This window comes from Siniperca chuatsi, linkage group LG20 (assembly GCF_020085105.1).
Source record: "Siniperca chuatsi isolate FFG_IHB_CAS linkage group LG20, ASM2008510v1, whole genome shotgun sequence".
Taxonomy (NCBI): Eukaryota; Metazoa; Chordata; class Actinopteri; order Centrarchiformes; family Sinipercidae; genus Siniperca; species Siniperca chuatsi.
In genome coordinates, this window is record NC_058061.1 from 7,740,181 (window position 1) to 7,756,418 (window position 16,238).

General features: G+C 42.4%; 1 protein-coding gene across 3 annotated transcripts; it reads left to right on the forward strand.

The window, feature by feature from the left end:
• Positions 1 to 383: 383 nt before the first annotated feature.
• socs3b (suppressor of cytokine signaling 3b) lies at positions 384 to 5,786 on the forward strand. 3 transcript variants are annotated; one of them, XM_044177846.1, is made up of 4 exons: positions 387 to 564; positions 1,433 to 1,858; positions 2,703 to 3,048; positions 3,154 to 5,786. In XM_044177846.1, the coding sequence occupies exons 3-4, from the start codon at positions 2,920 to 2,922 to the stop codon at positions 3,709 to 3,711; spliced, it is 687 nt and encodes a 228-aa protein (XP_044033781.1). In that variant the 5' UTR covers positions 387 to 564; positions 1,433 to 1,858; positions 2,703 to 2,919; the 3' UTR covers positions 3,712 to 5,786. The 3 variants fall into 3 exon arrangements, with proteins under 3 accessions (XP_044033783.1, XP_044033781.1, XP_044033782.1); XM_044177847.1 differs by having other exon boundaries at positions 1,436 to 1,858; XM_044177848.1 differs by lacking the exon at positions 1,433 to 1,858 and having other exon boundaries at positions 384 to 564.
• Positions 5,787 to 16,238: the final 10,452 nt, after the last annotated feature.

A 16,238-nucleotide genomic window follows, 5' to 3' on the forward strand; every position in this document is an offset into this window, starting at 1 on the left:
TAAAAACCTGTAATGGGCATATAAAATGTATTGTGTTGTATGCAGTATATTAAACTACCCAACAGTATATGAAGTACTTAATAATAACCTCACCCTATTAATTATAAGCACTTACTAATAGCTCACCCAGCCAGATATAACATTAAAATGCTGCTTACATGTGTACCACTAATAACAATCAAACAGTACAAACTATAACAGTGTTAGAGGCCATTCTGCATAATAAGTGCTTTTACTTTTAATCTTTAGTGCCTTTTGCTGATAATACATTCATACTTTAAACTATGTAAGACTTTAAATTCAGGACTTCTGCTTGTAAAAGAGTATTTCAGGTCAGGATCAGCAGTAGAGTGGCGTGGTTGTTGCTCAAGAGCACTTACAGTAAGTCAGATGCTTCCTGACATGCATGAGGGCCAGAGGGACCTTATCTTTAAACATTAGCCAGCTTGTAGTAGCTTAAATGTTAATCATCTGTCATGTTGGGAACAAAGGGAGTGAAAAGAAAATTAGATAAGTACTTCTGATAGAGCCTAAACGTAAAGTGGATATTCTGACTATCTTAAGGTAAGGCTTTATTTATTTATTGATCATCAGTGGGAGAAAGTAACGTGTTACAGCAGCACAAGAGACAGGCTTAGACTAAAGCAAAATTATGAAATAAATATAAATAATTAATAAATACATATATTTTATAAATATTTAAATGAAATAAATAAAATAGCTAATTAAAGAATATGACATTCAAATGCTATATACAGTGCATTATATACATTGCAACAGACATTGCAGTGGTAGAAAGTAACATTTACTTAGCAACAAGTACTGTGCTTAAGTACAATTTTGAGGTACTTGAGTGTTTCCATTTTATGCTACTTTATACTTTACACTACATTTCAGAGGTAAATGCAGATATGATCACCTTATAAAACATGATGCATTGTTAAACAAACACAACAGTATATAAAGCAGTTAAAATGAGTATAGCTCCACTTTGACAAGCTACAACATCAAATTGCTGCTAACACATTAATGCATCAGTACTAATAATGCATTAATATGTATAATAATATTTGCATTTTACTGCTATTACTCATGTACTTAAGTATAATTTTGAATGCAGGAATTTACCTTGCAGCTGAGTATTTTTACATTGCGGTGTTGCTAGTTTTACTTAAATAATGGATCAGATTATTCCGATTATCAAATATTCTACCTTTGAATTTGTGTGTAGAAATAATGAGTGCAGTGGTGCATATAGCAGAGTATAATAGCATATTGTGACTATATATGGAGGTCTTCATGTTGCACAACATATTGGCAGACTATCATCTATATCTGCCAATAAAGTCTGTAACATTCATACAATAATTTAACAGATTATCAGTTTATATTGTTCCATATGTCGAGTTTTTAACTTGTTCACCTTGTCAAGAAGGGAACCCACCAGTACCAGGAAACAGCCCGGCAAAGGTCACGCTGATTATTTATTGGAAATCTGCCAAGGGTGAGCGCGAGCACGTGCGTCTGTTCCGTGCGTGCGCGCGCGCGTGTGTGAGCGTGCGTGTGTTTACTGGAAGAACCTCTGAACGGAGGAGGCGGAGCCTTACGAACATCGGCTTTACTCACTGGAAACAACCTCCAGTAACCTTCCTCCACACACGGACAGGATCTCTCCGGCAGATATCGACGCCGCCACATTCCTCCGCTCAGGAAAGAAACCCACACACTTTCTGGATACTTTTTTTTTTGGATTTTAATGCCTGAGTTAATAATTCATCTAGCACTACTCTCGGGTAGTTTGCATATCTTTTCCTTTGGCGACGAGCGGCTGCGGTGCGGGGCTGAACATATCCGCAAGGTAAGTTAAAAGACTGTGATAAGACATTTAAAGCGGTTCGTTATACATCATTCAAAATGACAGAAAGGAGAGGGCTTACAGTGCAGCACAGTAAAGCACAGCTGTTGTTATTTAGCTGCTTGGTGCAGTCCAGCCGAGCGGGATGCAAGTGTAATTTTTTTTTGGGGGGGGGGTTGTTTCGAAATATTGTGAATAGTGGACCGACTTCTGCACCAGCGGCTCTGTAGCGGTTCTGCTCCGTTATGGCGCCTCCTGCTTCAACCGCAGTCCCGCACTGTCCGGTGAAGCCTATTTTAATTCCCCCTAGCCCACAGGGGATCAGAGCAGACCAGACCAGCCGGGACACCCTTTTAGTCACAGTGAAACCGGATAATGCAGCCTCTGTGCCGCTGGCCGACCAGGGAATAAGGAGTTATTTAATGAAAGAGGGGGAGAAAAAAGCGCGCCGGACTCTTTCACAGTGACCCCCTTTCTGAAATCCCTTGTTGCGGTACGCCCGATCGAAGACAATTGAAAGCAATCAGGATCCAGTTGCTGTCTGGCTGCAGCAGCAGCAGCGCGAGTACGGGAGGATTCATTTAAACTAAATATAACCTGCCTGCTCGCTGCCCAGTCTTGCCTTATGCATTTGTCACAGTCGCCATAACTGCATTTTATGGGGGTAAACAGAGAGCTCCAGTGTGGCAAAGTGGCCCGTTATTTATGGCCATGTTTATGAATGACGATGAATGAAGTTTTAAAGGAGTCTGTTTTGCCTCAGTGTAGCCTGCCTTTGCATGTGTGCATCGGTTTATATATAGATGGATATGTCTGATCTATAGTCCTTCTCTTCTCCCTCTCTCAGCTGTGCTTAGGTGCTCTCTCCCAGCCCCTCTCTGGATGCATCAGACTCCTCTGCCCCGGGGCCCTGGACCCGGTGTGTGACCCCTCCACCCTCACCCCATTCCCCCTCTCTTTCCTCTCCCTCTGCCCCAAACTCCTTCCCACCTGTCCACCTCCACGCCCCTGTTCTGGGCCCCCTGCCTCTCGACCAGCGGGCAGAGGCAGGGGGTCATGGCGCCATGGTAACCTTCAGCGGACGCAACCCCCTCGCCATGAGCAGCGTGACCCCTCCGGAGGGCAGGGTTCAGGGGTCGAACTTTACCCCGCATCACTACAAGCCCTTCAGCTCGCATGCACATTACCAGCAGGTCAGTCACACCTGAGTTTTAGAGAAAAAGCTGAGTGTATTAATGAAGTCTAAAAATTCACCACATACTAATGTGTTGCAATGTCGGTTTTTCTACCTATTTCAGGTGATGCTTGCATTGCGTAAGCTACAGGAGAGTGGTTTTTACTGGGGGGCTGTGGGGGGCCGGGAGGCCAGCTCCCTGCTGCGCTCCGAACCGCCCGGCACCTTCCTGATCCGCGACTCCTCGGACCACCACCACTTCTTCACCCTCTCTGTCCAGACGGCTCGAGGAACCAAGAACCTGCGCATCCACAGCGAGGGAGGCGGCTTCTTCTTACAGCCAGACCCCCAAAACACCCTAGAGCCCCCGCAGTTTGATTGCGTGCTGAAACTCATAGCGCACTACATGGGGAAAGGGCCAGACGCTGGAAGGAGCAGAGAAGTCGCATGTGGGGGCAATTCAGGAGAAGCAGAAATGAAGGGGCGAAGCATATATCTGATCCACACCGGTGGAGAGAGGATTCCCTTGGAACTGCGCCGGCCCCTCGCAACTTCTCTCTCATCCCTGCAGCACATGTGCAGGAGGACCCTGAACAACCGAGGCCTGGGGGGGTCGGAGCGAGCAGAGCAGCTCCCGCACACACTTAGAGACTTCCTGGAGGAGTACGACGCTCCTATATGACTGACAGGAACTGCAGAGGTTCCATTTCATGGACCAGGTGTCTTGAGGACAGCATAGACCAGTTCTCAGCGCATATGTGAATATGCGCGCCATCAGATACTGACCAGAGTTAGCCTTAGACGCCAGTGTGAGGTCAGTTTTTCATTGTGACCAGAATCAGCTGATCCCAGATCTGTTTCAACACTGACGGACACCATCTACCTAGAGTCTCCCACCGACCTGGGGTCTGGGATGAGGAGTGTGATTTGGGTAACCAACGATTACCTCGTCCGTCCTGCCATGCAAAAACTGACCACTAGTGTGAGTGGCAGATGAAGTCAAAGGTCACTGTTTCCTATGACTAACGCAGAGCAGAGCCTCGTAGAAGATTAACCTAATTGGTAGATACTAACGATGACAGCGACGACATGATCAATACACCACACCGTGATCCCTGTGGGTTTAATGTGCTTAAGAAGAAAGATCTCCTCTCCTCTGTCAGACATTCACTGGACAGAAAGAAAGAAGACAAAGAACAGAAAGGCTTAGAGGGTGTGAAAGAAGGAGGAGTTACAGAGAAAAAAGGCAAAGTCCAAACGAGGGGCCCAAAGCAGAAAACATACAGTATTTGTTTGTGTGTGTGTGTGTGTGTGTGTATTTGTGTGCTGTGGTGGCACACACATTTCCATTGCTGCTTCCCACAAATGTTGCCTCATTGGGGGGGGGGGTCATGCATGCTAGCTTCACACGCATACACACACACACACAGGTACAGACCCACATTTTGTTAGTGTGGGAACAAGAGAAGAAAAAAAAGCATTTCAAAGCATCTTCTCCTTCTCCTCCATTACCTATTCCCTGCCCCCCTTTTTGTTTCGTAGATGCATGTGCGCTTTGACAGTGACAGAAAACAGACTGCTGTTACTGAGACAAAAGCCTTGGCACAGGACCAAACAAAACAGCAGAACTTTTTTTTTATCCAGACTGGCTGGAAAAATGTCAGTGACACTGTAAAGCTCCTTGGGGAATGACGATGATGATCCTAGAGATTGGCTAGAAGAAGGATTGAATGAAGGAGAAAGAAGAGTGGGTAATGGGATTAGGAAAAGGAAATTGAAGAGGACAGAGAACTGGGGAGGGGGCTAGGGTAGGGGAGAAGGGGAAGGAGACATACTGGTACACAGCTACACAAAAACATTGTGATTGATGTCCCGGACTTAGATGAAATGATGGAGCTCAACGGGACGCTGCTCCTGTAAATATAAAGCCAGGTTTGCTAAGAAGCCCCGTGTGAAAAAGAAAGATTTGGCTGAGTCTTAATTCTGTCTTTTTAGACCCTCTCACAGTGATTTCTTCTTTACATTATCATCTCAAGCTTATTTCTTTTTGTCATGGTGTGTTTGAGTCTGCTCTTTCCCTCCTGGTTTTCTCACGTCACCGTTAATGAAGGCGATATAAGAGAGGAGATGGACTGTTATGTGGACGGTTTAATCGCTGTAACTTAAGAAAGGTTTCTCACCTCATCTGCTCTCCATCGTTACCTCTGAAGCCGGAGTGGACAGTTGGATTTGTCTGTCTGAATGTCAAGGGAACACAAGACTTCCTTAAAGTGATTCTTTAAAAAAAAAACAAAAAAAAACGCCTTTTGTAAAACGTAGACTCGGATTTTATCAAAATTGTTTTTGTCTGTGTTTGACCAGTGCTCATACTTACCTGCGATCCATATTGGAGTGGTAGCCTTTTCACATCATAAAAACATCTCATGTGGCCACTTGAGACAAGAGCACTGAAATATACCATAGTGATACACATTTTTTGTCAAATCTCAGTCTTATTTTCTCACATCAACATCAAGGTTTTTTTTTTTTGTTTTTTTACATGTGTTGTACCAGTGGACCACACGTGTATGTGAATCATTTGTCTTTTATAAAGACTCTCTCGCAGAAGGCTGGCCACTAGTCTGGCAAAAATACAAGCTGTAATATCTGAAATGACAAAGCATTACAAAAAAATAAATGAAAAGGAACGTTGCACATATTTATATTTCTAAAATATTTCAATAATTTATATTAAAGAGCACTATTTTTACAAAAGTCTATGCATTTGTCCTGTGTATTACTTCACTGTTTATTTCTTTGCCTCCTTTGCTTTTCTCTGTCTTTACTTCACTGAGTCAATGTTGACTTGATAAGCTCTAACTTACCGTAATGTATTCTAAGGCCGCCTGTATTCCAGCAATGCCTGGCCCCGCAATCAGATTGTTAACTGACAAATGGGATTTCCTAGTCAAACAAAGCAGTGTTTATTCAGTTGGGAGGGTTTTTAAAGAGCTGGACTGGGGCTGCGAGCAGCGTGAGGATGATACACATAGGGTTAAAATTACTGCAATCATCACTTCTTGTTTTCTCTGCTAGAGCATTGTGGGTAAATTCCATAGGCATCAGAGAATACATAGGAAGGGGCGGGGGCACGATTTTGTCAAACATGCCCGGCAGATGTACACAACACACAGCAACAAAGGGATTCCCAGAAGCACTCCGTTATGTTAACACCATCACACACACACACACACACACTTTGACACAGCAGTTACTGTGCTCACTTTGGGCTGGACCTAACTGGAAAGGAATGCAGCAGGGTTTTATACATCCTGCCTGAGGGGCTGAGAGAGGATGGGGTCCTCTAGAGAGAGAGAGAGTGTGTGTATATACATATGTGTGTGTGTGTGTGTGTGTGTGTGTGTGTGTGTGTGTGAGGTCAAATAGGTGAAAGGGTCCACGTGGAGGAGATTTATGATGGTCTGTGGTTTTAGTGTGCAGCCAATGCAGTGTGTGTGTGTGTGTGTGTGTGTAGATTGCTGTTTTTTTTTAGCAGGAGGTGAGTTTCTTCATTTCTATATTGCTCTCTCTCACTCTCGCTCTCTCTCATATTCACACACACACACACACACTCACACACACACACACACACACACAGTTCCCATTCCCTGCATACCTACTGTTCTGTCTGAGGCTGGCTTCCAGGAAATGAGGCACTTTAATTGAGTTGACTTTTTACGGCTTGACTGGTGATAGTGTGTGTATGAGAAAGAGCGAATGAGGTGTCTTTGTGAGTGTGTGTGTGTGTGTGTGTGTGAGAGAGAGAGAGATGAGGGACTCTACCTGAAGATAACAGCATAAAAAAAGCAAAATGATGCAGAAAGAGGATCAAGTTCATGTTAAAAAATCTGAAATGTGCAGTGAAAGTGGATTGTTGACAGTTTTCACACCAAGTAAATAAGGTTAATTATATATATAATACAATACACCATTCACCACACACACACAGACACGCACACACACACACACATATATCTGGATACGAGCCAGCCACAGACCTCTGTGGAAGTGACTGTGGGAATGAGAGGACAATGCTTAAAAACTGTTTTGACAGCTTACCTCTGTACAGGTAATTACAATGATTCATAAACTCAGTTCCACGGTTCCTTATTTTGCTTACAGGAAAAAATGTGTGTTTGACCGAAAGTCGCTGTTTGTACGCTTGTGTGTGTGTGTGTGTGTGTGTGTGTGTGTGAATGTAGCTTGGTGAGACTTATGAGAGGAAGACTGAGTGGGCAATTAAAAGTGACGTAGTTCAAGAGACAAACAGAAATGAGTGAGCCTTCTTCCCAAAATCCAACCAGAATTATCCAGTTTTGCATACAAACACACACACACACACTGTCTAAATAAGCCAGCTCAGCTCACTATGACTCATTTTATGTTCCCCATAGTTGCCTGGTTAGTGGGGCTGGAATATTTTGCCTGTATCCTTCGCTCCTCTCGTGAATCTCACACACTCATAGAAAGTCTTTCCACCATGATTCATTTTTCGGGTAATGACTTGCTGTGTCCAGCTCAACAGTTGTCAACAGTGTCCCGGGCCAAGCACAACACCCGGCTCTCTCAAACAACTGAGCTTGGTTTGGAGTTCACACTAAAGTTTGGGCACTGCCCCTCATAACTTCAACACTGTGTTTTAATGCAACACAAGGAAATGTGAAGCAAATTGGGCAACAGGAAGATTTTTTTAAAAAGTGAGCTAGCTTGACTGATAACTTTCTTGTGGTCCGATTAAAATCTAAGTGTAATTAACAGTTTCTTTTTTCATGCATCTCATTTCATTTTTGAGCTCATGCCAATGTCAAGCGTAGAAGGTGGAAAGAATATTAAAGGGTTAGGAATATGCCCTGCAACAAGCAATCCACAGTGGTCTTCCAGGAAGGGCCTCCGGTTTGCTGATTATTTCTTCCAGGAAGGCTTTTTGTTGGCTGATCGGCGCTTATAGGAAAGACGTTTGGTTGGCCCATCAGCTCGAGTATTGTCACAGCCGCTTCTGATAAAGCCAGACCAGCTTCCAGGAAACCAGAGATTTACCCTCCAGCATTCCATCATTCCTTCACCATCAGCGCACAGAGAGAGACAGAGAGAACGAGTGGGAGCAGGAGGGGTATAACAGGGACATGGATCAATAAAAATAAAAACCATATGGGAAGCATACAGATGGTCAAATGCACTCAAAAACGTGTGCATGAATGTATTTATGTGTGTGTGCAAGCCTATAAAGACATACCCAGTCTTGACTTGCACTCACTGACCAGCTCATTGTGACACACACACACACACACACATTCAAACCACAATATTTTTCTAAGCTGACTACACCACCACCCCCCCTGCACATTTGAAACTCATTGTGACTAACTTTATTTTCACTTAAATCGTCACTGAAATGGTTTTCCCGTAACACCTGGACAGCCTAACGGATGGGTGTGCCTGTGCGTTTACTGGAAGAACAAAGAAAACTACCTTGAATGACCTGAAAGGTACAAAACAGGTTGTAAAAGGCAGTTGTGAGGCATGTGTAGAAGATAAAGTCACATTGTTTTATCTAGGAGGTGGATTTTTTCTTTGCTGTTTTTGCTCTCCATTCACAGCTGTGCGAGCGCAGCAGCAGAGACACTCCGATGCCAAATGGCTTACTGTAACGGGATGGACTCAGACCAAACCCTCTAACACTCTCAGGTGTCGCTGTGTCCCCTCAGCCAGCAAACAGGACTGCATAATATTTTAACTTAAGTAGCAGACACACACACACACGTGTATGAGCACTGGCATATGCGCATACATATGTGGTGAGTAAGGGGTTTTTGGTCATGAATTAATGGCAACGCCCATGAGTTACCTACAGTCATGGAAGAAATACTCAAATTTAAGAAAATGCAGCAGAGCTATAATGAAAAGATACTCCACTACAAATAAAAGTCCTGCATTCACAATTTCATTGTGGTAATAGTTAACAGTTATTAGCAGTAAAATCTCCTCAATTAACAAAAGTACTCAGTCGAGAGTTGAGTTCAGTTTCGGTGTCAAATGAAAACCTTGCATCTCCAGTTTTATGGATTTTTATTCTTTAAGGTTAGCTGAGAAAGAAACAAGAAACAAACAAACAATAGAAGGAAAGAAATTAGGAAAGAAGGAAAGGTTGCATGCAGGAAGCAAGGAAGAAATTTAGGAATGAAATAGATATGATAGATATGAATGATATAGATATTTATATTTGTGACTGAGTTTGAAAGTTCACTTTGGAAACAATAGTTTGACAAAAATACTTAAAGGTCCACTTGCTAGCTTTTTCTAGAGCTTTCAACCACATCCCCAGGTCCTCCTAAACAGATGGAGGTTATAAACTGCAGACAGGTCTCACAATCTTCCTCAGCAGATGGCCTTAATGACTTTGAGGGTTAAACTCCATCCACTGAGGAAGACCGTTGAAAGCTCTGGAAAAATCAAATAAATGGACCTTGAGTCAAGATTTGTTTGTAAACATATGTTAGTGATGTTTAAATATGAGTTCATTTTATGTTATATGTAAAATCTGAATCTGCTAATCTACTAGTAACTGCAACTGAAAGTTTGGGAAATATGCTTATTTGTTTTATTGCCAAAAGTTAGATGAGAAGATCAATACCACTCTCATATCTATACGCTGAATATGGAGCTACCGGCAGCAGCCGGCTAACTTAGCTTAGCATAAAGACTGGAAGCAGGGGGAAACAAGCCTGGCTCTGTCTAAAGGTAATAAAATGCGTCTACGACCACCACTTTCCCAAAATGACGAACTAAGAAGACTAACAGCCACAGTAGCGCAGTGGCGTAAGGTAGTTACGACGGGCCCCAGTGCACGCTAGTTCCTAGTTATGAAGCATACACACACACACACCATTAGATGTATACAGTATATATTTTATCAACAATTTGTTGGATTTTACAGTTAAATTAATTACTTAGGTTATTGCATTGGGAAAGTAGAGGTCAAAGAGAAAGCTAACCATGAATAGCGCCTAAACTAGATATTGTATATGGCATCGTCTCATCACACGATCAAATAGACTTGACATTGAACAACATCAACATACATATTACCATCATCATTACCAGCATATCTGTATATGACAAAAATACCAAAGAAAATAAGAAATTGAATTGAATTGTTTTTTATTGTTTATTTATAGTTTTTATAGTTTATGTAGAATAAGCATATAATTTTGTCTGACTATTTTACCGAAAAAAAAAGAAAAAAGAACCATGCCGGAGATGGATCTGCCTTTTCGAGGTGATTTATAGCAAATGGCATGCATTGTAATTTAATGTGAGTTCTTTTTTGAACGCAGGCATATTTCCGAGGGGCAATCTGAATCACTCACAAGGGCCCATTTTCCACTTGGGCCTGCTCTCTCTATGGGCCCACCCATCCCACAGGCCCCAGTGCAACCACACTGTCTGTATTTACACCCCTGCACTAGCAGCTCTGTTTTGACCTCATGATGGCGCTAAATGTTCCCAAAGTCTATAGCTGTTTCCAAAATCGCTCCCCTGCTCATTCACTATTCCCTAATAAACACTCAGTAGTTTACTCTATGGTGAGCTGTAAATCGAGATTTCGGACACTCTGTGTGGAGTTGCACAATGGTCACTTCACATCTATATAATGACACACATTGCACTGTAAGCAGAAAGTAGTGTAAATGCCATGAACACTATTTTTCATTGTATTGTAGGAATTTGTGAATGCACTGATTAGTGGATACATTTCACACTCTTGGATTTGGACACTAAAATAAAATGGCGAACAGTTAATACAGAGCACTGTGTAGTAAATAAGGAGGGATTTCGGACACAGCACGTGATTGTCAGCACCAAATTGCATTGTAATCCATCCAACAGTTGTCGAGATATTTCTCTCAGAACCAAACATGCCAACCTGCTGGTGGCGCTAGAGGAAAGGTCATGGGATCACCAAAGTCCTTACAATTCATCCACTGAGGAACATGCACGGCAATCCATGCAATAAAAGTTGAGATTTTTTACTAAAAAACAAAACTTTCAACCTCATGGTGGCGCTAGCGGAAAAGTCAGGGGATCAACAAAGTCATACAGATTCATCTTCTGGGGACAATGAATGTGTGTACATAATTTCATGGCAGTCCATTGAATAGGTGTTGAGATATTTCAGTGTGAACTAAAGTGTTGGACCGACCATCTGAAATAATGTAATTTAAGAAAAAATTGAAAATGGCTGTATTTATATGGCCCTTTTAAATGTAAATACTCAAATACCTCACTTCCAGTAGCTATTCCCACTTCTGTTTACCTGGCAGTACAGAGTGATTCTGTCACACACACACACACACACACACACACACACACTATCTATCCAAGTCAGCATTACTAAGCGTATGAATTGACAGCAGTAGGAAGAGTGTGTGGGAGGGTGTCGGTCTTTGGCCGTCAGTCAGTTACATAATAAAGAGGCGACTAACATCAAAGAGGCTCCACTGCCCTTTGCGTTTCTTTATCAGAACTCTTCCATTGTGGTTTCCATATTGGATAAATCATTAACAGTCTCTTTCCTTCCCTGAAGCTACACATTCAGTACCAGCTGGAATATCAGTGTCAGATAAAAACCTGTGATCTCTTAAAACCAAACAGCTTTCTGGGGTGTGTTTCAAATTATACACTAGATTTTTACAAGGTTTTCTCTGCAAATTAAAAACAACAGAAGCCTTTAGTCCAAACTGGACATTTTGAAATATGACCAGTGGCACTTTTCTGATAATAACTGACAGGCTGCTGTGTTTCGTCTCAACGAGGATCCAATTGTATTAAACGAGTCCCAGTGCTGAGCCCTCTGCAATGGGTCCATTCAGCCATTGACCTGCCACAGCACGCATCCCACAACATAAAACAAATGGCACTTATCAGGCTCAGTGTGTATGTGTGTGCAAGTGATTTCACCTTGTGAGAACAGCCCACTCATTAAAGACTCATCACTGTTGTGTTTTAATACTCCTTTTCCTGCAAATGGTGGCATTAAGATGCACATAAACACACACACCCCCCCCTCTTCTCTCTGTTTTTTAATGTGAAGGATCACATTTGTTCCTGAAAGAAGAAAACAGGGGGTCCATTGTGTGTGTGTTTGTGTGTGTGTGTGTGTGTGTGTGTGCACCCCAGCAGTGAACAGCATCTGAATGCAAGAGCCAATCAGAGAGCTGTATAGACACTGAGCCCCCCAAGTACTGCTGGTTTATAGGGCTCAGCTTCAGAGAAGTCACATGACTTCCCAGAGAGAAAGATAGAGAGAGGGAGAGAGAGAGAGAGAGAGAGAGAGGGAGTGAGGAGTGGGCAACGTGGGAAAGGAGGAGGATGATGAAGAGGAGGAGGAGGAGGAGTGAAAAGAGGGTCAGGAGGGTGACAGGATCACTGCGAGGGGTGAAGTGAAGGTCTGGTAAATGAATGGGGCAGAAAGGAGGTAACAAAAAAAGAGAGATGCCACTGTTCTCGGAAGTGAAATTGTACAAGCTGGTCATGGTCTATAATTACAGCTGAATGAACAAAATGAGAAATGACTGACTGGGAGGAGAAGTCAGTGAGTGGATGAATGAAGGATGAAATGAATGAGTACACACAGGCGATAGTGGTTGCAGTTGATTACTATAGCGGGTAATCTTGATGGTCTGGTTAACCCTGCCTCATACTGTCACACAACTAGCTTCACCACAATGCTTAAAGGGACAGTTCACCCAAATTATGAAAAAAATTACTTTTTTTTAACCTCTAGTGGCATCAAGACAAAATAATAAAATAAAATAAATAAAGCTACATTGGAAGTGAATTAAATTTAGTTTGAGCACTCAATGCATTTTATAATCCTCTGTGTCTTTCCAGAGGCAATTTTCTGGTTACTCTAATCCACAGACTTCGCTGTCAAGAGTTTTCATTGGGACTATTTATTTGGTAAAGTGGTTCCAAAGAAAACTGTTCACAGCAAGTTCTGTGGAAACAAGTGACACCATTTTTCACTTTTTTTTTCCAGCACTCAGGCGACCACAAATAAAATTCCTTTTTATTTCTATGGAATTGGGGTGGGGCAGAAGAATATCTTAAAACTTAAATACAACTAAAATTAAACTGTGTGGCCAAAAGTATGTGGACGCCCCTGTCCATCATGTCCAATGAAGAGAAATCTTAATACTACAACACACAATGATACAGTACTTTAGACAAATGTGTGCTTCCAAAGTTGTGGCAACAGTTTGGAGAAGGCCCTTTTCAGTCTCGACACGACAATGCCCACATTGTACAAAGTGAGGTCCATAAAGAAATTCGAGATTGATGTGGGAGAACTTGACTGGCCTGCACAGAGCCCTGACATCAACCCCATCAAACACCTCTGGCATGAATTGGAGCGCTGTCTGCAAGCCAGGCCTTATCGCCCAAACAGCAATGCCCGGACTCTCTAATGCTCTTGAGGGCGAATGGGAGAAAACCCCTGCAGCCAAAATCTTATGGTAAGCCTTCCCAGAAGAGTGGAGGCAGCATATTAATACCCACGGTTTAGGAATGAGAGGATCAACAATCAAATACTTTTGCGCATATAGTGTTTCTGCATAGTTATCTGTTTTTTTCTTTGTATTTGGTTGAACTTACCCTTCAAAAAGCTGAAAAATGGGGCACAGAGGCCTACCCCCATTCTGCTTTGGAAAAAAAGGAAAAGAGCAATGTATCTGTGTGTGTGTGTGTGTGTGTGTGTGTGTGTGTGTGTGTGTATGGTAAGATATGGTAAAGCATGTCCACATGGCCCATGACATATGAAGGGGGAGGTGAAATGTGAAACAGATGTTACTCTTGTTTCTCAGGCACTGATGTCGACACCTTTACACTGCACAGGGAAGTGTGTGTGTGTGTGCTTGTGTGTGTGCGTCTTTGTGTGCATATGAAAAACCTCATTTGAGGGAAGGCTTCCCATAAACACCTGTTTTGTTCCGGTTAATATCTCTCGTCATGGTGAAGAAATGATGGCCTCAGTGAAAGAGGAGAGAGAGAGAGAAGGGAAGGAGGGGGGGTCACCTCCATTCGCCTCCGTCTGTGAAAGAGAAGAGCTCATGTGGGATGAACACATTCGTTTATTCATTCGGCCCGTCTATTTTCAGCCCAGTGGGTTTATGGTTATTGGAAAGGCGTTGCCGTCTCGCTCCTTCCCAGAAGGAGTCAATATTTCTCCCTCTCCTTCATTTCTCCCTCTCTGCCTCTTTTTCTCTAATTCAATATTTTCTCCAAAACACCACTCTCCCCTCCACGCACAGGCAAGGAATGCTGGAAGGCATTTGAGAGAAACAAAACACACAAGCAAATACACAAAGCACGTACACACATACACACACACACGTAGACAAAAGTGTGAGGTTACAGAACGCAGTGCCAACAGTGATCCCGGAAAAACTCCCGCTCAGGACGTCTCCCACTTTCTCCATCTTATTGCTGTTATCCATCGCTGCTCTGTCTTGCTTACAGATGCATCTTTATCTCTCTCCGTTCGCGGCTCTTGTGGGGCTCTCGGGACCCACTGTGGCCTTTTTACGATGCTGATGTTTGCTAATGACTTTTAATGACGACTTGTTATGGCTCATAAAACCTGGCTCTGTTACTGGCAATATCTACTTTAACTACAGTACAGTGCGGTCCTGATAACACACACTGGGACTTTTATCGAGTGATTAAAATCAGACAAGACAGTATGAGTATGCATGAGAGTGGGAAATGTGTGTGTGAGGGGAGGGAGGGAGGGTGCTGGTGCTTGTGATGTATGCATGTAGTTGTACCATTTGTTGTTTTGTAATGACTGCACCTCCCTCGTAGCCTAATCTCAGTCCAGGGTAGATAAATTCCCACAAGGCTTCACCTCCAAATATTGACTTAGTCACAGGGAACTGGGGCTTTCTGGTGATAAAAATAGAGGACATGCTGGATATAACCAGTTCAGTTTGGGCCTGAGCACCTCCTTTCTCGCTCTCTACAGAAAGATAAATGGATGATGGGTGACAGCTAGGTAAAATTACCTTTACAGCTCATCGCACTGAGTGCAGGGATAAAGGTCAAGCCAAAAGCAGGTTTGTGACCCCTGAAGAATCTGAGGGTGTCACAGTTATTTCAGAGCATTCGTGACCACAACATACTGTAAACACACCATACACACTGGCACAGGAACAGACAGACACACACAGATGCACAGAGACATTTGCGCACATGCGCGCCTCACTGAGGACTAATGCAGGACATGGTGAGAGTTAAACTTTAACATAAAATATGACTTATTCTGATTGAATTATTATTACTATTATTATTATTATTACTATCGCACATCTGTTTACCCTCCACAGCCGACACCACTCATCACACTATCACATTACACTGTGTATCTCCATCTGTTTATTTGCACATTGCACAAATTCAAATTTTTTTACATTTCATTCTGTTTTAATAACTGTACAGTTCTTTAAACGATATACTATAGAATATATATTTTTATTGTACATTTCTATTATTATTATTTAGATTACTTTTTGTGGTACTTGTATTTTCTCCTACTCTGTATATTTGACTGTCATGCACCACAACACCAGGCTAATTCCTTGTAGGCGAAAACCTACTTGGCAATAAGCCTGATTCTGATTTGATGGTTCCAGGTTCTCAGATGTCTCAGATTTTCTGTTTTATATCATAGTAAACTGAATATCTTTAGACTAAACAAGACATTCGAAGATGTCACCTTGTCTTCTGAGACTGACTTAATTCTGCTATTTTTTTTAAATGTAATTCAGTCCAGTACAACACCACCACCAGAAACTGCAGCCTCATAATTTACTAACTCTTCTTACAAACAATATGAACACAAAATCAGGATTGCAGGTCTATTGTAATAGATTGCATTAGGTTGTAGTCACCCTTATTATTTTATGTGTAAATGAAAGAAATCAGAATACGTAAGTGAGCGGATTATAATTCCCTAGATTATGTTACCAATTAGTCTACAGTTTGGAAAAGACTAGAGTTGCACTGGAACAGAGCATTATATTTGTCAGTGTTCATATGTAGAATAATTAGCTTCGTTGGGATAATGGCGCCACCTTGAGGTCCACACTGCTCTGTGCATGTTGATGGGCTGAT

Excerpts from the sequence above, each read along its gene's own strand:
- socs3b (XM_044177848.1), top strand. The coding sequence starts at position 2,920 with ATGGTAACCTTCAGCGGACGCAACCCCCTCGCCATGAGCAGCGTGACC. Across the intron at positions 3,049-3,153 it reads CGCATGCACATTACCAGCAG|GTGATGCTTGCATTGCGTAA; the intron begins GTCAGTCACACC and ends TACCTATTTCAG.